This window comes from Scyliorhinus torazame, chromosome 5 (genome assembly GCF_047496885.1).
Source record: "Scyliorhinus torazame isolate Kashiwa2021f chromosome 5, sScyTor2.1, whole genome shotgun sequence".
Taxonomy (NCBI): domain Eukaryota; kingdom Metazoa; phylum Chordata; class Chondrichthyes; order Carcharhiniformes; family Scyliorhinidae; genus Scyliorhinus; species Scyliorhinus torazame.
Genome location: NC_092711.1, coordinates 206,517,913 through 206,540,247, shown reverse-complemented (window position 1 = coordinate 206,540,247; position 22,335 = coordinate 206,517,913). Strand labels below are relative to the sequence as shown.

The following is a 22,335-nucleotide window of genomic DNA, read 5'->3' as shown; positions in this document are numbered from 1 at the left end:
TAATCTCATCAACCAAGATGTGCAGGGGAGAGATACGGCACAGTCGTGACCTGAACAACAAATAAAGGGGAAGGCTGAAAGCTGATCAGCTCACGATTAAACTGGTCAGCTCTCCAAATTCAGCAGCGGTGAAACGATGGTAGCACAAATACTGCGTACTGGAGTTCAAAACCATCAGCGCTGCATTTTAACTGAATACCAAAAGACAAGATGTGTGTCCCATAATTTCAGAGAGATGGGGCAACCAATTAACTGGGATCAACATTTTCATGGAAAACAGCCACTTGACAGACTGTCCTCCCATATCTATATGAACTGAATGAAACTATTTTTGAAATCTTGGGGAGCCCATGGCAATGAAGATGCACCCATAGTTTAGTTAATGATCTGTTTTAAATGAACTCTAGTGAGCGAGCCTCAGCACTGCGCTGTTCACCACCCTCCCCCCCGCCCCGCCCCGGCCCCCGCCCCCTCCCACCCCGCTGCAGAAAATCACACTGTATAACAGTAAAATTGCTAAACTTTTTCAGAGTTCAATCCTGGACATATTATATATATTATGTCTCTCTTGTAACAGGCAGACAATCCGATGTCAACAGTACTGCACAAACAACTCAATCCACTGCTTCTGTAATTATACTCGTGTCACTGTCTACCATAGTTACTACCGAGCAAAATAGGCAGAAATCTTTGATATTAATAATGATGCTGTGCAAATGAGTTCTTTGTAAGAGCTGAAGTTAGAGCAGTCCTGTTGTTTTGCTAAGGTGCAGAGAGAGGTGACTCCCGGGATGGTGATCCAGTATTTTCCTCTGGTGGAAAGACTGTGAGAGTGCATGCTCGAATTCCTCCCAGTGACTCGGGAAGATCAAAGACTTTCTGCCACTCATCCTTTTCTGGATCATATTTCTGAACGATCTCCACCATGCAGCGGTTATTCCAAGAATATCCACCCACCACGTAAATCTTGTTTTCAAAGACAGCCACGCCGACGTCGCTTTGCCCGCGCAGCATGGCTGCAATTGGGGTCCAGTGGTCCAGGGCAGGTGTGTAGAATTCACAGCTCAAGACATCGTCATAATCACTGGTGCCTCTGAAGTGGTTCCCTCCAATGACATAAAGGCGATCTCCAACTGTGCACATGCAATGGAGGCCCCGAACCGTGGTCATCGGAGCTTTTTGGGTCCATTTGTCTGTGTCAGGGTCAAAGCACATGAGTTCTTTCTGGAAGGTGTCATGGGTAATCCCACCTGCAGAGCAAGAAAAAAATCCAGGAGAGAGTTAGGAAAAAATGATTTATTAAGTTTATTTTCTGCAAAAAAATTAAGTGGCAATGAGTTAAATTCTATTAGCACGGAGAGAGGAAGATCTGCAACAATTTAAGAATATGCTTTTTGGAACAAGAGGCATCCATTGAGCTCCTCAAGCCTGTCCTATCAGTGAAATATAGGCTGCATCGTAACTTAATTTACCTACCTTCGTTCTGTAACTCTTAATATAACCGTACAGAAGAAAAAACTATCAAGCTCAGTTTTGATTTTATTAATTTTAAGAGGGAAGAGTTCCAGGATTCCACCGCTGTTTACATGAAGAAGTGCGTCCTGACATCACCCTGAATGACTGAGCTCTAATCTTATTTGGCACACCACCCCTGTTCTTGACTCACCCACGAGAGGAAACGTCTTTTCATCTACTCTATCAAACTCTCTCAACACCTCAATTAAATCAAACCTTAATCTTCTACGTTACAGGGAATAGAAACCTAATCGATGCAACCTATCCCTATCATTTAAGGCTTTTTGCCCTTGCGTAAGTCCTTTGATCTGGAAGCTCAATTTGCAAGAAAACTCTCTGAAATTGCATCGCATACAAACCTAGCATTCCTCACACCCTTCCTTTAACACCGGCATTAATTACATTAGAAATGAAAACACACGCTCTGAAGGAATATAACACAACAGTGACAACAGAATAAATTACAGTTTAGGTAAGGATGGGACTTGGACCTTACAATTTATGGTATTTTCAGGACAGGGAAATGAAAGAGACATATGGGCAACAGCAGTGTTAGCGATCCACATGCATACATCCTAATTCATGAGAATGTAAATAGAATTACAGGCCACCAAAAAGTGTAGATAAAAGGAGGTGGATATTTGCTGACAGTTCAGAGATATATTAGAACAACAATATCAGTTGAATTTAGTGATTCGAAAAATAGACTGGGATTAAGGTAATGGGGTGGACCTCACTGTGTGCCAAGGGAGTTACCCACAAATTCGACAGGGGTCTCTCAACCAGGGGGTCTATTTATTTAGGGGGTCTCTGTGTGGTGGGGCGGGGGGGGTCTTTCGTATTTAGGGGGGTCTTGGGTCACCCCCAATTTGGGGAGGGTGTGGGGTGACCTAGAAAATCCCGCGAGGGTGGGGTGAATTGTGTTCCAGCCAAGGTTTTCGGGTGGGGGGGGGCGAGAGAGGAATCACTGAATTACGTTGTGGGTGGGCCCAGCCATGGGACCTCGCACAAAGCGGCAGCCTGATAGCGGGATTCTCTACAGAAGTGCAAATCAGGTGCAATTCAGCTCTGGCGGGAGAATAGTCTCCCAAATAGAGAATCCTACCCAATGCATGAAAGTGCCTTTCATAATCTCCCAAAGGGCTTCACGGCTATTATGTACTTTTGACGTGTCAAGTGTCATCACTGTTGCAATCTAGGGAATGTAACAGCTGATTTGTGCATACTAAACTTCCACAATCAGCAAGGTGATGATGACCAATACAAGATAAATACTGGTCAGGACACGAGTGTAGGCAATCAGAAGCAGTAAGACCAAAAAAAACCTGAGAGATAGGGTAGCATTCCAATTCCTCTTGGCCCAAATGCAATGCTGGAAAAGATACTTAGTTGAGAGACCACATAGCTCTTGGCTTCCCCTACGTATTGAGTTTTCTGAAACCCACGGCAGCACTTGATTTTTTACATTTGTTCACAGGATGTGGGCATTGCTGGCTCGGCGAACATCTATTGCTCATCCCTAATTATCCTTGAGCAGGTGGTGGTGAGCCGCAGCAGTCCATGTGGTGTTGGTACACCCACTCTGCTGTCACAGGAAGGGACCTCCTGAAGTTTGACGCAGTTACAGGAATGATGATATAGCTCCAAGTCAGGATGACATATGGCCTGGAAGAAAACCTCCAGGTGGTGGTTTCCATGTATTTGCTGCCCTTTCCCTTCAAGCTGGTAGAGGTCACAGCTTTGGAGAGTGCTGTCGAAGGTTGCTGCAGCGCATGTAGATGGTACACGCTGTTGCCACTGTGCATTGGTAGTGGAGGGCATGGATGTTGAAGGTGATGGATGGGGTGCCAGTCAAGCAGGCTGCTTTGTCCTGGATGGTGTTAAGGATTCCTAGTCTTTGACCTGCTCCAATGATGAGCATCTGGAATCAGCCCCAAGAGAAGTGTTAGCGATGCAGAGACAGGCAGACATACATCAGACAGAATTGTCAAAGGCCACCATCAGACTGGAGCAAAGGTTGGTAGAGTGCGTCCATGTTCTGCCTTTTGTCATAGCTCCAGCGTTCTCGGGCATCAATCTATCCATGGGAAGTGGGCTGGTCATCATCGAGACCCAGGTCCAACAAAATGCACAGTTTATTCTGTATTTGCGCTCAGACCTGCACTCCAATGCTCTAATCATAGATATGTTCCAGAAGTGGCGAGGTGAGAGGGAGATGGGCACCTTGGTCTCCCTCAAGAAGTCGGGGGGAGGGAGACGGTGCCCTCAGACACCCAATTGGAAGAGTACCACAGTCACCCAGGGGCATCCACCTAAGAGTCTCCAAGGAGGTCCAGCCACTTCACACCCCCTCTGCTCGTGTCCCCAGCAACTCCATCAGGTCACACTGAGAGCGTACTGCCCTAGAGCAGGTGATCCTTAGCAAGACAGGGTCATCCAGGCTTGATGCCTCCAGAGGATGCCCACCAAAGTCATCTCAGAAAACAGGGCATAGCATTCAACTTGATGCCTCCACCTCTGCTGTGGATGTCGGTGCTACACTTAGATGTAGTAATAAGGTAAGAAAAACCAAAAGCCTTAGAGTACATAATGGTGGCACATTATACACATTTATTCAGTGTATATAACCTGCACTACTTTAAACATATTTTGCATTTATCCCTCTCTAAGCCCCAAGTATTCATTAGTTAATTGATGTGGTGTGATAAGGTATTATTCATTATCACAGACACAGAGCCTTTCAAGCCTCCCTGCAGTGTTATTTTGTCTCCACTTTTAAGGCTGGAAATTTCTCCTTTATTAGCTCCCGCTGTCCTCATGCAGGACTCTGGGCGATGCAAGTTGGTTCCATTTGGTGACATTTGTAACGTCTGCTAGACGGTAATGAGTATGTGATGTCAGAGGTGTGTATTATCCTGATGAAGTTGTCCAATTATCTGTGAGTATGTTACTTTGCCTCTGAATGGCTGCCTCGTGTTGCTTGACTGAATGCCTCTGAGATCACAGAACACCAATCGATATGGAATTCATTACATGAATCAGTGACATAGGGTTCATAGGAAGGATTGACCTTTGTGGGATGACACGTCGAGGATTATAATGGTATGAAAGCCATATCCGGCATACCTCGGTGTGCTTATCAGTACCTATGATGGAAATAAATTAACATCTTGCCCAAATACCAAGGTAATGGAAGACATAAACTTGACAAGCTTCCAATGAATGCAGGGCAATGAGTGTCTGACAATGATTACATAATGGTCCTTCTGAACCATTCCATGAAGACAATACCAACGTAACTCGCAGCTTTGCATCCATGCTGTTGTGTGACAGATCACTACATCCTGATTTCTGATGGCATCCTGGGGCTCAGTGTCAAAATGCGGTCTTTGCATTAATCATGCATGGCCTTTGAAGAGATGGTGCTGTCCGGAAGAAGCTCCATCTTCAGGCAGTCAAGAGCTAACTACTGATGTATGTTTTAAATCGACCCAGAGCAGCACAGTAGCACAATGGTTAGCACTGTTGCTTCACAGCACCAAGTTCCTGGGTTCGATTCCCGGCTTGGGTCACTGTCTGTGTGGAGTCTGCATGTTTTCCCAGTGTCTGTGTGGGTTTCCTCCGGGTGCTCCAGTTTCCTCCCACAAGTCCTGAAAGTGCTGTTAGGTGAATTGGACATTCTGGATTCTCCCTCTGTGTACCCGAACAGGTGCCATAGTGTTGCGGCGAGGGGATTTTCACGGTAACGTCATTGCAGTGTTAATGTAAGCTGACTTATGACTCTAAGAAAGATAATTATGTTTTTCCTCTTAGATCCAGCTTGTTAACTGCTGTTACATGACTGCATGTGTGCATGCAATAGCATTTCTGCCTCTTGAAGGATGTCGTAGCCACCAGCATGTTTGTGCCTTGGTTGAAAGGACTGCACTAATGTAGTTCCTTAAGGATGCGTGCCAGTGGAGTGCTTATCCCATTCTACAGCAGCCACATGGTCCCTAGGCTACTGTGTCTTCCAAGGATGGCCCCAACATTGGGGTTGGAGGTAACTTGCGCTTCCTCAGTGATCACTATGAAATTGTTGATCTTTCGTAAGGTGAAGATGACAATGTCGAAGCGCGAACAGAAACAACTTGCAACAACTTGTCTTCACCTTGTTAGAGAATCTAGACTTGGGGTCACTGTTTAAATATAAGTCGATTTAAAACAGAGACAGCGATATTTTTCTTTCAGAGGGTTGAGTGCCTCTCTTCCTGAAATGGCCGTGAGTCTTTGAATAGTTTTAAGGCACAGGTAGATAGATTCTTGGCAAGCAAGAGGGTGATAGGTTATTGGGACAGGTGGGATGCAGATTTGAGGTTTGGCGGAGCAGGCTCATGGGGCCAAGTGGCCTACTCCTGCTCCTTGTCTGTATTCCTCCTGGAGATTCTCACAGGGGCATCTGCCATGTCATGCCCATGGCATCTTTGTGTGGTTCCTCTGAATCCTCACCCTCTTGAAATTCAGCATCTTCAACATCCTCCTTGTCTGAGGTGATGTGTCGTTCTTGCATGTCTCCCTGTGGCAAAACATTTCCCCCCCCTCCCCACCCCCTTTGCAGCACTAGTTGTGCAGGATGCAGCAAGCAATGATAGTATAGGACAATAAAACAAAAGCAAGATGACACAGGTCAGCTGCTTGTGGTGAGTGCTGGAGAGCCCCGTCTGATCAGTCCAAACACCTGAAACATATTGAAGGCCAATAGTCTGCCAATTAAGGACCTTGGGGTTGAATGTACAACATTGCATGTCTACTCAGTTGTATTCTGTGGACAAACTGGCATCATTAGCCATTTCTTTAGGGATATCCCTCATCACCAAGGAGCCAATCCTCTAAACGCTGAGGGTCCTCAAAGAGGGCTCAGTATGAACGAGTTGTGAAAGTTCCCCGAGTACCAAGCACCAACACGCACAATCACAAAGACTGAACATTGAGAGTGAAATTATTTTTTATTGATGCATCTCACAAGTTGCTGCAAGGGAACTCTCACGATTTCAGGTGTGCAGTCATTGGCATTTGCAGAAAGCCTGAGATTGCAGTGAATTCACAGCTCTGGAATCATGGCTTGCCTCATCCATGTGGAACCACATGTAATGATGAGCTTTATTGAAAAGGTCATTAGTTACCTCCCTTATGCATTTCAGGGTTACTTATTGTGAGATTCCACAAAGGTCCCCAGTGGAGACCAGGAAGGATCCCTGGCAAAAACGGAGTGGTAACCTCAAGAGCTTACGACATTAGATGCCCTCCAAGTCTGCGTCGCTTGAGTTCCTCACAGAGTATGTGGGAAATATGAGCCAGCACATCGCTGGACAAGTGAAGGCATCTGTGCCACGGTCTTTTTCTCATCTCCATGTATGAGCTGCCTCTTCTGTAGACCCCCTTGGTCATGCCGAACGATTGTGGACTTAGTCCCTGCTCGTTAGCATCTAGATACTCATGGGGCGCCGGTGGCTTTTGTTTCCTGGGATGGCAGCCTTCGCTGTGCCAAACAGCGATAGTCCTTCCTTTCCTGATTCACATCAAAGCTATGAAGAAGGCAGCGCTGGCTTCAGCCTACATTCTCCATTCCTCTGGCTTCTGTGAATGGATACAAATGAGCAATCAATGGGAGTTCCCATATATTTGTCTTCCTCCATTTTTGTTTTACGGGATGTGGGCATTGCTGGCTCGGTCAGCATTTATTGCCCATCCCTAATTGTCCTTCAGAAGGTGCTGGTCAACTGCCTTCCTGAGCCGCTGCAGTCCCGGAGATGCAGGTACACCCACAGTGCTGTTCGGGAGGACATTCCAGGATTTTGACCTAGCGACGGTGAAGGATAGGCGATATATTTCCAAGTCTGGCTGGTGAGTGACTTGGAGGGCAAGTGCACGCCGGGTACATACAGCCGGGAAACAGACCATTCTAATTATCCACTGGGGGTATTACTTTGGGGGGGGGGGCGAATGTAATTCCAGCGAGTTGGCCTTTTAATGAGCATTCATGAGATGCAAATGTGGTTCCTGACATAGATCAGTGACATAGAAACAGACTGGCCTTTTTTACCTGCTATCAAAGTCAGGAGGAAAAGAAATTCCATACTCATTTCCCGCTGGAGGGAAACTGATTTTTCCATCACGCCAAATTTCAAGTCCCTGCCTGCCATGATCCCTGTTGCTGAAGGGAGCAGAAAATTCCACCCCATGCATAATTTAAGCAATTCCAAAGTAACATTAGCTCAATGAATATTACACTATTCCCTAAACAAGATGTTTTGTCAGGGTGAAGGCAGAGGGATTGTTTAATCCTGTGGAAAAATAAAGAACAAAGCGGAATAATTTTAACATTGGAGCCAGGCCATTCTGGAGTGGAAGCAGGTCAGGGCCTTTCACACAAAGGAGAGTATAAACTGCAATTCTCTCTTCTGAAAGGCTGTGACTGTGGGAGAATTGGAGCTGTCAAGACTGAGATCGATGGATACCCTTAGCTAACAAAATCTAAAGTAATTAAGTTTAAGGTAAATGGAGTTAGGGTACATATGACCGATTGAACAGCTGGAGTGCCTCGAGGGGCTGAATAGCCTTCTCTTGCCCGTGTAAAAAGCAGAAATACCCAAGTAGGTCGGAAGATTGAAAAACGGAAAAGGAGGAAATCTTAATAATAATATAGCAGTGTGAAATGAATCTGTCCTCATGAATGACAAGTCTGAAATCAGCTTCAATCCACATTTGGCAGCAATCTCGAAAGACAGGTGTAAAATAAGTCAAGAGTTCCCAGCGTCAGGCCCATCCCTAATTATTTTTTCCAATTAAGGGAAATTTATGCATGTTAGCATGGATTGAAAGCTGGCGGTCACATAAAAAACAAAGAGTTGGAATAAATGGGTCCTTTTCAGAGTGGAAAGATGTAACTAGTTGAGTACCACAGGGATCAGATTAGAGTTCACTATTTACATTAATGACCTGGAGGCAGGAACAGAACGTAAGGTTTCTAAATTTGCCGATGATACGATAATAGATGAAAGGGCATATAGTGATGAGGGTATGGTACATATAGCCGGGGCTATCCCTGCTATGGGATAGATTGGGAGACTGAGCAAATATCTGGCAAACGGAGTTTAATGTGGGAAAGTGCGAGGTCTTGCACATCAGTACGAGGAATCAAACGACAGATTATTAACTCAATGGAAAGAGACTGCAGGTGAGTGAGGTACAAAGGGATCTAGGTGTTCTAGTGCATGAATCACAAAAAGCTGGCAGGCAGGTCCAACAAGTAGCTAAAAGGGAAAACGGCGTTTTGGCCTTTATTGCAAAGGCACTGGGAGTTTAAAAATAGGGAGGTTTGGTTGCAATTTCTTTGTAAATTTAGAGCACTCGATTTTATTTTTCCCAATTAAGGGGCAATTTAGCATGGCCAATCCACCTTCACTGCACATCTTTGGGTTGTGGGGGTGAGACCCACGCAGACATGGGAGAATGTGCAAACTCCACAGGGACGTTTTGTTACAATTGTACAGGGTGTTGGTGAGGCCTCACCTGAAATACTGCGTACAGTTTTGGCCCCCTCAGCTAAAAAAGGATAGAGATAGTAACATTGGAGGCAGTCCAAAGGAGATTCACCAGGCTAATTCCTGGGATGAGAGGGTTGTCCTATCAACAGTGACTAAACAGTCTGGGTTGCATTCCTTGGAGTTTAGAAGAGTGAGGGGTGACCTTATTTAAAAATATTAGACCCTGAAGGGGCTCGACAGGGTAGATGGTGAGATGTTTTCACTAGTGGAAGAGTCTGGACAAGGGAATAGCTACAAGATAAAGGGCCGGTCATTTAAAACTGAGGTGCATAGAAATTTCTTCTCACAGAGGGTGGTGAATCTCTGGAATTCTCTGCCCCGGAGGGTGGAGGAGGCTGGATCATTAGAAGTATTTAAAGTGGAGGTGGATAAATATTTGATAGGTGGAAGAATAGAGAGAGGGCTATGGGGAAATGGCACAGAAAAGGAGTTGACGACAGCATAGATCAGTCATGATTGTATTGAATTGCGCCGCAGGCTTGATGGGCTCGGTGGTCTACTCCTGCTTCTATTTCTTTGTTGTGTTGCAGTGCCTTGACTTGACATTTTACCTGTGTTAATAGAGTTCAAAACTGTATCAGCAGAGGATAAGAAAGGGAAAAGCTAATGCACAACTGACCTTGGGAGGACAGAAACACCTAATGTGTAATGACAATGTTTTAATCCAATCCTTGTGCGTTTCAGATGGAATAACATTCGTTAATTAGAAACATCATTTTAAGAAACAAATGGCTGGAATCGCTCATGGCAATGGGGAATAAACATATAATGTTATACAGCAAGATCCTTATTCTACATAACACACAATGAATCCTTAACTAAGGATGTAAATACATCTTCATAGGTCTTTAATAAATTCAGATGGACCACCTTGAGGAAAGCAAGCTGCTGGAAATGTGCAGCTGTGTTTAAATATGTCTATTTAGAAAAAGAAAGAGAGACTTGTATTTAAATAGCACCTTTTGCAATCTTCAGACATCCCAAAGCACTTTACAGTCAATAAGATTCCTTTGAAATGAAACCTCTTAAAACACAGGTACCATGGCTGTCACCTTGCATGCAACTGGTTCCCACGAACAGCAAAAAATAATAGCCAGATATTATGTTTGTAATAGCGGTTGAGAATAAGGCGCTTTCTTCCCATGTCTGTGTGGGTGTCCTCCGGGTGCTCCAGTTTCCTCACAGTCCAAAAATGTGCAAGTTAAGTGGATTGGCCAAATTGAATTTCCCCTTAGGTGTCCAAAAGGTTAGGTGGGGTTACTGGGTTGGGGTGAGGGCGTGGGCCTTGGTGAGGTGCCCTTTCGGAGGGTCGGCGCAGACTCGATGGGCCGATTGACCGCCTTCTGCACTATAGGGATTCTATGATAAATAGTGCCCAGGAGGTAGGACTTGGTTCCTATTGAACGATGGTGAGTTTAAAACGTCAAAACAAATAGTCAAGGTGTTTTGGCAAATATTATGTCCCAATATCAACATAACGTAAACAGACTCCTTACTTAAGAAAGGATACAACTGTATTAAGCAGTTCGCTCACAACAGGTTATCTTGTGAGGAAAGTTTGAGCTGGTCAAAATGTTCTTATTGAAAGATACAAGATCCTGAGGGGACTTCATAGGGTGGGTGCGGAAAGGATGTTTTCCCTTGTGGAGGAGACTCGGGACTAGGGGACAGTATAAAAATTAGAAGTCTCCCATTTAAGACGGAGAAGGGGAATTGTTTTCTTCTTTCGGAGGATCATTAGATTTTGGAATTCCCTTCCCCAGAGACCGCACTGGAGGCTGGGCCAATCATTACATTCAGGGCTGGTTCGATAGATCTTTGACGGAGAGATCACAATCGGATCAGCCATGATCGTATCAATGGTAGGTTCTCGATGGGCCAAATGTAACTTTAATTATTTTGTCCTTGTGGCCATTTACCTTACTGTTGTATATGGGACCTTATTGTGCAAAAATTTATATCGACTTTTTCTACACTAGTACACTGCCTGCAATTCAAATGTACTTAATTGGCTGTGAAATTCTTTTGAGATGTCCTGAGTTATATAAAACGAATTATAAAATACAAGACTTTCTTTCATGAATTAAATAACGCCCCAGCTATCTTGACAAGGAAGTCACTTGGTGCAATACTCTAATAAGCTGGAGTACAGCGGTAAGAGTCCTCAGCTCGGTACTGAGAGCTTGTTGCATTGGGCAGATATAAGCGTGCTTTTAAATGAGGGAACCCAAGGCTAATTTCCATCAGCACTCAAACTGTTGCACTATCCAAATGTTGTCTCTCGTGCCAGAACCCAAAAACATAACTTGTTATACCACAGAGGACAAGCTTGTGTTCAACACTGACTCATTTCAATATTCAAGAAACATGATCATGTTTTGTTTCAATAGCTTTCAGATTAATTTAATGAAACAATGTTGAAGGGATAGCCAGAGTTGAGAATTACCTGAAATGTACATGAAACCACCATAAACAGTGCCAGCGTGTCCGTAATGAGGTTCATTCATTTTAGCCACGTAGTTCCATTCATTGGTTCTCGGATTGTAGCACTCAACAGTAGCTATTGTAAAGAAATGAGAAATGACTATGAAATACATTAAATGCCACAAAACATGGCAAAAACCCTTTTGTTGTAAAGCATCACTGAGCACTGCTATGCCATTATCAGGACCAAGGAGCTATTCTTGGTTTCCAACAGCGAATGACTATACAGAAAACCTTTACCGTTAATATTACGGTGATAAATGTGCCCATTACACTTTGTAAAAGAAAACTGTACTGCATCCACTGGGAATTGTCAATGGTTCCCATATGTATTGCATATTTCTCTGGGCCATGAGGGTGCATTGCACGACAGTCATTCACATCAATCACAACTGAGATTGTTCCACCTGGTACACATTTTCTCTTTTAATACACCTGTGCCTTCAAATTACAAAGTGAGAAATTAATGTTCAAACACCCATCATGCTCTTGTGAATTTCCAGTAATACGATAATTACTGTTAAAACAGAAATTAGATGTATGATTTGCTCCATTTAAGTTTTTCAAATCTTTGTTAGATGAATAATTCTACTCAACAAGCCAAAAAAAAGTTCACTGCCAAGTATTCCAGCTAATATTTTATCTGTTCCAATTCAATACGCTACATATTCAATCCTAAATTCCCAAAGTAATAATGGACTCTATGGGTTTGTTTAAAGATTATGATAATTTAGGGAAGTGACAATGGAGGTTAAGAATGATGGAACTTATCAGGAGGCAGCACGGTGGCGCAGTGTGTTAGTCCTGCAGCCTCATGGCGCCGAGGTCCCAGGTTCGATCCAGGCTCTGGGTCACTGTCCGTGTGGAGTTTGCACATTCTCCCCGTGTTGCGTGGGCTTCGCCCCAACAACCCAAAGATGTGCAGGCTAGGTGGATTGGAAAAATGAATTGGGTACTCTAACTTTATTTAAAAAAAAGAATGATGGAACTTGACTTCCGGTGACAGCTATGAGGGAGCAAGTCGCACACTTGGTGGCTCCCGCTCCGGTCAGACTTTTGGACCTTTTCCCCTGATGTTTTTGCGCTTTTAAGCACTGGAGTGGAAAGTAATAGCACTCAGGCACTGAATCCATATGGAGGTGTATGGAACTAAGAAGTAGGAAGGATCGCAAACAGCTGAAGAAGTGGACAAGCAAGGGCAAAGCGGAGGCTGTGAATGAAACCAATATGGCCGATGTCCAAACCCGGGCACCGCCAGCTCAGCCGACAATGGAGCACCTGTTGCAGGTTATGCAGGAGAACTTCCTAGCACTGAAAAGTGATCATTTGGAACCGCTCCAGAAATCGTTTGACCGAATGGAGAAAAGGCTGGATGCCCTGGCTTAGACGATCCAGGAGCTGGAGAAGACGGTGGAGGAGCAGGCGGACTTTCAAACGGTGGCGGACATGGAGATTCGAAGGTTGAGAGACCAACAAAAAATGCTCCTGGAAAAGCTGGAGGACCTGGAGAGCAGGTCTCACCGGCAGAATTTAAGAATCGTTGGCCTCCCGGAGGAGGCCGAGGGGCTGGATGCTGCCGCGTATGTGGCAGCTATGCGTTCCCTCGCCCGCCGGAGGTGGACAGGGCACATAAGAGCGCATGTGAGGCAGCCACGGCGAGGGAGGTCCTTCACGAGTGATGGTGGTCCGGTTCCACAGGTTCCTGGATAAGGAGCAGGTTCTTCAATGGGCCAAGAGCACGCGGAGCTGCAACTGGTCCTATAGCACCGTGCGCGTATACCAAGACCTGAGCGCAGAGGTGGCCAGAAGGAGGGCAGGCTACAGGTAAGTTAAAGAGATTTTATATAAGGTGAAAGCTGGGCTGCTCTATCTGGCGCGACTGTGGGTTACGCATGAGGGCCAGCACCATTATTTCGAGGAACCTGAGGAGGCGATGGACTTTGCAAAGAAGCAAGGGCTGGTCCCGAGCTGAGGATTCATGGACTCGTGTTGGAATTTTTAATTCTTTCTCTCTTGTTTCTGAGGGATGCCTGCATGATTTTTTTTCATGCTTTTGTATTTTGGTTTGTATTTTTTGTCTTTTTTCTCTTCATGTCTCTTTTTCGCTTTTGTGTTTTGAGTTTTATCAGAAAAAGAGAATAGTTAGAATGGTTCGGATATGGGGGTGTTTTTCAGGGAATTTTTGCGATCTCTTTCTGCGTTCAGATAGGAATGGTTGGCAGTGCCTGCTTTTTGTTTTGTATGACTTAAATTGCACTATTGTTGGGGCTGTCTCTGTCCTGTTTAGAGTATTTGTTCAACCAGGGCTGATTTGGGGAAGTGGTGTGGATGAGCCAGGAGGAGGGGAGCCAGGGAACAATAGGTGGGAGACTCGCTGGTGCCGGAGTTGGGAGCCACCAGGCTAGCGGGTGGGCTAGTCAACGGAAGCCAGGTTGGGGGGGGGGGGGGGGGTGTTCATTTAGCTAGTTTATGTCAGGGGTTAGGCTATAGGGTGGTGTTGCTGGGGGGAGAAGGGGGAGGGGAGTAGGAGGGGGAGGTGGAGGAGGGGGGGGGAAGGAGGGGGGAGCAGGTCTGCTGACGATGTTGGAAATTGGGCATGGTAACAGTGAGGAGGTCAGGGGTGGAGGTGGCCAGGAGGCAGGCCAGAGGAAGCGCGACACATGGCTTGGGGGCTGGCCAAACAAAGGAGGTGGCTGATTGGCAAAGGGGGGGCCAAGGTACCCCCGACCAGGTGATCACCTGGAATGTTAGAGGACTAAACGGGTCAGTCAAGAGGGCGCATGTGTTCACGGATTTACAGGTTTTGAAGGCGGACGTAGTCATGTTACAGGAGACACATCTGAAAGTGGCTGACCATGTCAGATTAAGGAAGGCTGGATTAGTCAGGTCTTCCATTCGGGGCTCGACAATAAGACCAGGGGGGGTTGCGATCTTGATCAACAAGCGGGTCCAATTTGAGGTGGAGGGCACAGTTGCGGACGGGGGTGGCAGATTTGTTATGGTTAGGGGTAAGCTCGAGGGGGTGAGAGTAGTCCTGGTCAACGTATATGCACCTAATTGGGATGACGTAGATCTTGTTAAGAGGTTGCTGGGGAAGGTCCCTGACTTGGACTCACGCAAACTGATCGTGGGTGGGGATTTTAATACAGTTCTTGATCCTGGCCTGGACCGGCCATGTTCAAAAACGGGTAGGGTGCCAGCGATGGCAAAGGAACTGAGAGGGTTCATGAAGCAAATGGGGGGAGATGACCCATGGAGATTTAGTCGGCCTTCGGCGAAGTCGTTTTTGTTCTATTCTCAGGTCCACAAGGTGTATTCGCGAATCGATTTCTTTATCATGAACAGGGACTTGCTGACAGGGATGACGGGCACAGAATATTCGGCAATTACCATCTCGGACCATGCTCCGCACTGGGTTGATCTGCAGATTTGCAAAGATAGCTTTCAGCACCCACAATGGAGGCTGGAATTTGGGTTGCTGGCGGACAAGGCGGTGTGTGAGAGGCTGAGGAAATTACCTGCAGGTAAATGATACTGGAGATGTCTCAGCAGCGGTGCTCTGGGAGGCGCTGAAGGCAGTGGTGAGAGGGGAGCTGATTTTTATCCGAGCCCATAGGGACAGGATAGACAGGGCAGAAACGGACCGACTGGTTAAGGAAATTTTACGGACGGACCGGAGCTATACGGAGTCCCCGTGGCCAGTGACTTAGGAAACGACAGAGGCTGCAGACCGAGTTTGGGGTGTTGTCTACAGGGAAGGCCGTAGAGCAGCTTAGAAGGGCAAAGGGTGCAATATACAAGCATGGGGAGAAGGCCAGCAGAATGCTTGCACAACAACTAAGAAAGAGAGAAGCGGCTCGGGAAATAGGAAAGGTAGTCGATCGGGATGGAAACCTGGTGGGGGACCCGGTAGGACTGAATGAGGTGTTTAGGGACTTCTATAGCAAGCTGTACACCTCGGAACCCCTCACGGGACCGGAGGGGATGAGGTGCTTTTTGGACAGACTGACATTCCCAAGAGTAGGTAGGGAGTTGGTAGACGGGCTGGAGGCCCCGATCAGGACCGACGAAGTATTGGGGGGCCTGAAGGTCATGCAGTCGGGTAAAGCCCCGGGGCCGGACGGATATCCAATGGAGTTTTATAAAAAGTTCTCCGAGATAGTGGGGCTGGTGCTGGTCAGGGTGTTCAACGAGCCAAGAAGCAGAGGGGTCTTACCCCCGACGATGTCGCAAACCACTATCTCGCTTATACTGAACCGGGATAAAGACCCGGAGGCATGTGGATCCTATAGGCCAATCTCTTTGATTAATGCAGATGCTAAGTTACTGGCCAAGATCTTGGCACCTAGAATTGAGAACCGGACGTGATTGCGGAGGTACAAACCGGGTTCGTAAAGCACAGGCAACTGGTGGCCAATCTAAGGAGGCTGCTCAATGTGATTATGATGCCCCCAGAGAGCAGGGAGGCAGAGGTAGTGGTAGCAATGAATGCCGAAAAGGCTTTCGACCGGGTTGAGTGGGACTATTTATGGGAGGTGCTGGGACGTTTGGGGTTTGGGGTGGGATTCATTGACTGGGTTAGGCTGCTATATCAGGCCCCAGAGGCTAGTGTGTGGACGAACAGTACGCCATCGGACTACTTCAGACTGCACCGTGGGACTAGACAGGGATGCCCCCTCTCCCCACTGCTGTTTGCGCTGGCTATAGAGCCGCTGGCAATTGCTCTGAGAGCTTCAAGGGGCTGGAAAGGGCTGGTCCGGGGGGGTGGGGGTGGAACATAAAGTCTTGTTATATGCGGATGAACTGCTGTTATACGTGTCAGACCCAATGACGGGGATGGACGGAATCATGGAAACCCAGAGAGAATTTGGTCGGTTCTCAGGATATAAATTGAACATGGCAAAGAGCGAGATGTGGGTAGTGCAGGCGATAGGTCAGGAGAGTAGGCTGAGGGGGCTGCTGTTCAGACTGGTAGGGGAAAGCTTCAGATATCTAGGGATACAAGTAGCGCGAGACTGGGGTAAGCTGCATAAGCGAAACTTGTCCCGGTTGGTGGAGCAAGTGAGGGACGAGTTCCGGAGATGGGATGCGCTCCCGCTGTCATTGGCGGGGAGAGTGCAGGCGGTGAAGATGTCGATTCTCCGAGATTCTTGTTCATATTTCAGTGTCTCCCCATCTTCATCCCGCGGTCTTTCTTTAAGAGGCTCGATAAAATTATCCTGGGATTTGTTTAGGCGGGAAAGTCCCCACGGGTGAGGAAGGCGATACTCGAGAGGAACCGAGGGGATGGGGGGCTGGCGTGCCGAACTTTAGCAATTATTACTGGGCAGCTAACATAGCCATGGTAAGGAAATGGATGGTGGGTACGGGGTCGGTTTGGGAGCGGATGGAGGCTGCTTCGTGCAGGGGCACCAGTTTGGCAGCCTTGGTTACGGCACCTCTGCCGCTCCCGCCAGCACGATACAGCTCTACGGATCTGGGGCCAGTGGAGGAGGCATATAGGGGAAGTGAGAGCATCGGTTTGGTCCCCTATCTGCGGTAACCACCGATTTGCCTCGGGAAATATGGACAGTGGGTTCCAATTATGGCGGAGGGCGGGGATTGCGAGGATGGGCGATCTGTTCCTGGAAGGGAGCTTCCTGAGCATGAGGGTGTTGGAGAAGTTCGGGCTGGCGAGAGGGAATGATTTTAGGTACTTGCAGGTGCGGTATTTGGTACGCAGATTGGTACCATCCTTCCCGGGCCTCCCACCAAGGGGGATCCAGGACAGGGTAGTTTCCAGAGGAGAGGTGGGAGAGGGGAGAGTCTCCGAAATTTATAAAGGACTAATGGGAGCAGAGGAGGCACAGACCGAAGCTTAAGTGGGAGGAGGAGCTCGGGGGGGGGGGGGGGAGATAGAGGACGGCATATGGGCAGACGCTTTGAGTAGAGTAAACACGACTGCAATATACACCAGGTTCAGTCTGATCCAGTTCAAGGTCGTACATCGGGCCCAAATGACGGTAGCCTGATGAGCAAATTCTTTGGGCTGGAAGACAAATGGGCTAGATGTGCCGGAGGACCAGCGAACCATGTACACATGTTCTGGGCGTGTCCTAAACTAAGAGGGTACTGGCAGGGATTCGCGGACGTCATGTACCGGGTATTGAAAACTAGGGTGGCAATGAGCCCTGAGGTGGCAATTTTTGGGGTTTCGGAGGACCCGGGAGTCCAGGAGGAGAAAGAGGCCGACGTCTTGGCCTTTGCTTCCCTGGTAGCCCAGCGATGAATACTGTTGGCATGGAGGGACTCAAAGCCCCCTAAGTCTGAAGTACGGCTTTCGGACATGGCGAGCTTTCTCGGGCTGGAGGAAATTAAGTTTGCCTAGAGAGGATCGCTGTCAGGGTTCGCCCGGAGGTGGCAGCCATTCGTTGGCTTCTTCACGGAGAATTAATTGTCAGCAGGGGAGGCGGGGGGGGGGGGGGGTGTGAGGATAGCATAGAGTAGGGGGTTGCTTAGGCAGGTTCTTGCGAGAGGGGAGCCGATGCTTGCATTATGCCTTATTTGCTTTTTGTACACTACGGTATAATGTTGCTCTTTTATATGCCAAAAATACCTCAATAAAATTGTTTACTAAAAAAAAGAATGATGGAACTTATATTAGCTTGTTGTACAAAATTACGGAACAGAAATTAATTTTGACAATACCAAGGGGTGAATGCACCAGACACCAACAGTGGCTAGGATACTGGACAGAAACCCCAATATTTTTTTTAAATTTTGTAAGACTGAGGGGAAAGGAGACCTAGCTCCAGGAGTGATTTCACAAAAAATAAGGATATTAAGTATTAAAACAAAATTGCATTACTAACACAGTACTAAAATATCTTTGTCACACCAGAAAAAAAGCTTAGAATTATGCCTCAAATAATGCTAATCAATACAGTGAATATAGTAACACTCCACTCAAACCACTGTTAACTGGTTAGCCCTCAGGAATACCCACTTTACAGAGATGCACTTTGAGTAAGAGAGGTATTATGCACTGCTTTAAATAAAAGACCTGAATCCTGTCAGAACCATGCAGAAACTCTGGCTGTATGTCTTCAGAAGCTGCTTCAGCTTGTTTCCCTCACCTTCTAATTACACTCTTATGAATTGTTTGGAAAGAAACTGCTAATCGAGCTAAACATATCTTTTAACTGAATTGAGATGCTTGACTTCTGTTTCTGACTCTGCTTTTCTGAAAAATGCCTGACACCTTGGTTTCTCTCACATAACCTTATTAAGCCGAAATCTAATTAATTCGACAGGGAATCCCCTTAATTCAAACAACAGTCCATTAGCCCAAGCTTTTACAATGGCCTAATGACACCTCTGGCTCCCAAAATCTTTCAACTCAGGATTCTTTAAAAACACTAACCTAGGCTTTTAACCCTTATTGCACCAAATATGTATAACACATCTGAAATTCCTACATTCATCGCATCAAACAAGTTGCGCTCACGTATTCACCCCAAGACGCCCTACAGCAATTTGAGTGATAAGGTGGTGATGAAAGATGGCATGGGGTCCAGTAGCACTCATACAAAAAAACAAATTAAAACATGGAAGGGTGATAGTGATGAAATATTCTGGAGCTGAATGTATTTTTTATGAAAAATGTTCACAGTACATTATTTCAACTCAGTTATGTGAATGATACAGAAAAGAGAGACAGGCTTCTTTTACCCCTTCAAGGATATATTCAATTCCACTTTGAAAGTTACTATGGAATCTGCTTTGAGAGAGAGAGAAAAATAAAGAAACTGGAATGAGAAGGGAGGACTGCAAGGTAAGGTTGGGGAGATGGCTCAAGGTGGGGGAGGCACTGTGAGAAGGGGATGGCGCAAAGGGAAGAAAATTATAAGTAAGCAGTTTGAGTTAGTTGCTGTCTCTTAACAATTAACTGAGGCGGTTTCCACTACAAGAACACTATTTTTGTAAGTCAGAAAATTAATTTCCAAATCATTTTCACTTTACAGGTACAGGAAACACAAACTCTTTGTTTACAAATTTAGCAGGATTTCATGAAGGAAGGTCATTGTCAAAGAATCAATGCTCATAGCTTTCCACTAGGCCAGGGTACAGTGTGGAAAGCAGTGCACTGTAAGGGACAATTATTTATGGGCTCCTACTGCACTTACAACAGCTTAATAATTTGTGCACTGAGAGTGATATTGTGCTACCCTGCTGCCTTAACAAATATAGAAACAAAACTGCATATCCATTCAATTACTTGCTGACCCCTTACATTTTACAAGTTATTATGCAATTATGCTGGCAGCATACGTGCACGCGACTTCTGTGCTGGAATATCTCTTGGCTGCAGTATGCTAAGAAGCAATAGGCAAATCACTGCCTGCAATGCCAGCCTCATGACTCCCCCATTCAATTCCCCCAAAGTACTGAACTTCTTTTTGTATGAATTGTAAAAAGTGAAAATAAAATTGAACGGGCTGTCAAAATAACTGATTAGTTTTCACATTTGTGTCTACAAATATCAAGAATTTACTTTTGAGTATTTCACAAAAGATTCTACAGCTCTGAATACTTCTAGTAAGGCATGCAAAATCCTATTTGAGTTGGGCAAATATATTCCAAGTCTTATTTTCCACTTTTGAATTTAACAAGCTGATGAATAAAAATAATGGTATGCATTTGTAAATATTTCTGCTCGCTGTTTTGTACCGCATAGCTATTCTCCCGCAGAACTGAATCCACCGTGATCTCTTATAATGTTCCTATAAACGACAGATGATAACAAATTCAAACAGGGCTGCTGTGACTATGCCTGAAGGTTTATACTTAATATGCTTAGAATGTAACAAAGTTTAATGTGCATCACAAACTCCAAATGCCAGCTAAAGATCTTGGTCTCTTGGAATCCATATCTCCTGTATTTTGAAGTATTTGGCAACTTTGCATGAAAATGCTGGTGGTATACCCGAGTACCATTAATTATGGTAGATTTGACTAATTGTTAATCAATAACTAAGTGTCTTTAATTGCTCATGAAAGTCTTATACAATCCAAGGCTGAATGCACCACTCCTAGCAGGAAGCCGACCTCGGTGGACGTCAGGGAAGCTAAAATTATAATACTACAGCCTTGCCACAGTAGCAGTGCCACCACACACAGTCATTTCAGCTCTGAATTGCCAATGTACTTCATTAAGAGTCACCCTTTACAGCCAATTAAACTTGTAAACTAAGTTGCTTCTACACAATTTAATAACAAGATGGCTTGTTTCCAAGATTTGCATTGTGGGAAAATAAATCCACTGAAAGCATCTACTGCTGTCAATGCAGTAACCTGTAATGATTAAAAGATTTTCTTTCAAACTAAGTGATGGAGATTCTTATGAAATATTGGTCAGTCTTAAAGCGACGTTGGAGCTACATACGGCATTTAAGTAAAAATACTGAGAGAGTAAAGTAAAAATACTGAAAGTAGTGATTTGAAAAACTCCTCCCATGCTCGGTAGACATAGGACAATTTTTCTCTTTCCCACTCCCTCTTTCTAATCGTATTTAATGGACTTTGGGGAGTAACTCATCAATTACTTTTATAAAAAAAAAAAAAATTTTAAGTATCCAATTCAATTTTTACAAATTAAGGGGCAATTTAGCATGGCCAATCCACCCACCCTGCACATCTTTGGGTTGCAGAGGTGAGTCCCACGCAGACATGGGGAGAATGTGCAAACTCCACAAGGACAGTGACCCAGAGGCGGGGATCGAACCTGGGTCCTCGATACCATGAGGCAGCAATGCTAACCACTCGAATTACGAATGTATGTATGCGGGTTTGTTCTAGAAAGGTACAAATAAAATCATGGTTATTTTGAAATAATTGACACAAAATCAGACTATTGTAGTGTACAGACATTTGCGTCTGTTTTTAGGAACACAGGAATTACCACAATCTATCTAGTTCACTTTCCACCATCCTGGTGGACATGATACACTGATAATGAGTTACTGACTAATCATAGTGATCCAGCTCTTCGCATTAATCCATAATAGAATCAGACATGATTTAAGGACAGCCCCAGTGGTGCAGAACTTTAGGATCCAGAGGTACCAAGCCACTCTCTCAAAAAATACTATTTTCTGAAAGCTGTCTATTTCTATTTCTATTTGATTGAACCAATAAGATCTGCTTTGACCATCTCCCTAGGGAGGCTGTTCCACACATTCATTCATTGAAATGCTGTTTTACCTAGATTGCATTTGAATTCACCTTCCTGCTAATGCAAGCCATGCCCTCTGGTTCTACTGTCCTGGAGAAGGTGAAACAGCTCGTCGTAGTCGACGTTACCTGGACGCTTTCGAATGCTTAAAGCAACGTTCACATCGCCTCTTTACTGTACCAGTGACATCATGAACAATTTACAACATCCTAGGCGCGATTCTCCGCTCCCGCGACTAAGTGCCCACGCCGTCGTGAACGCCGTTGAGGTTCACGACGGCGCGAAACGGCCCCGGTCTCAACTGATTCAGGGCCCGACAATGGGCTAGGATCGGGGCCACGAGAAACTCGGGGGGCGTGTCGCTAAAGCAGCGTCGTCAGCGCGCGCCGGGCATTGGCGCCGCATAAAAGTGGCGCCGTGTAATCCGCCGCCTAACTGGCGTCACTCGCGCATGCGTAGTTGCCGTCCTCCCCGAGGCCGCCCTGCAAGAAGATGTCGGATGGATCTTGCAGGGCGCGGAGGAAAGGAGGTCCTCCT

The 22,335-nt window shown here is 45.8% G+C and overlaps 1 protein-coding gene across 4 annotated transcripts in view; it reads right to left on the bottom strand.

The window, feature by feature from the left end:
- Positions 1–532: 532 nt before the first annotated feature.
- Positions 533–22,335, bottom strand: part of klhl13 (kelch-like family member 13) — a 319,987-nt gene continuing 298,184 nt past the window's right edge. For all 4 annotated transcript variants that reach the window (XM_072505057.1, XM_072505055.1, XM_072505056.1 and 1 more), the window contains 2 exons: positions 11,548–11,661; positions 533–1,250 (listed from right to left, as the gene is read on the bottom strand). In XM_072505057.1, the coding sequence (XP_072361158.1) occupies positions 763–1,250; positions 11,548–11,661 (602 nt within the window). In that variant the 3' untranslated portion in view covers positions 533–762. The remainder of the gene's footprint in view (positions 1,251–11,547; positions 11,662–22,335) is intronic.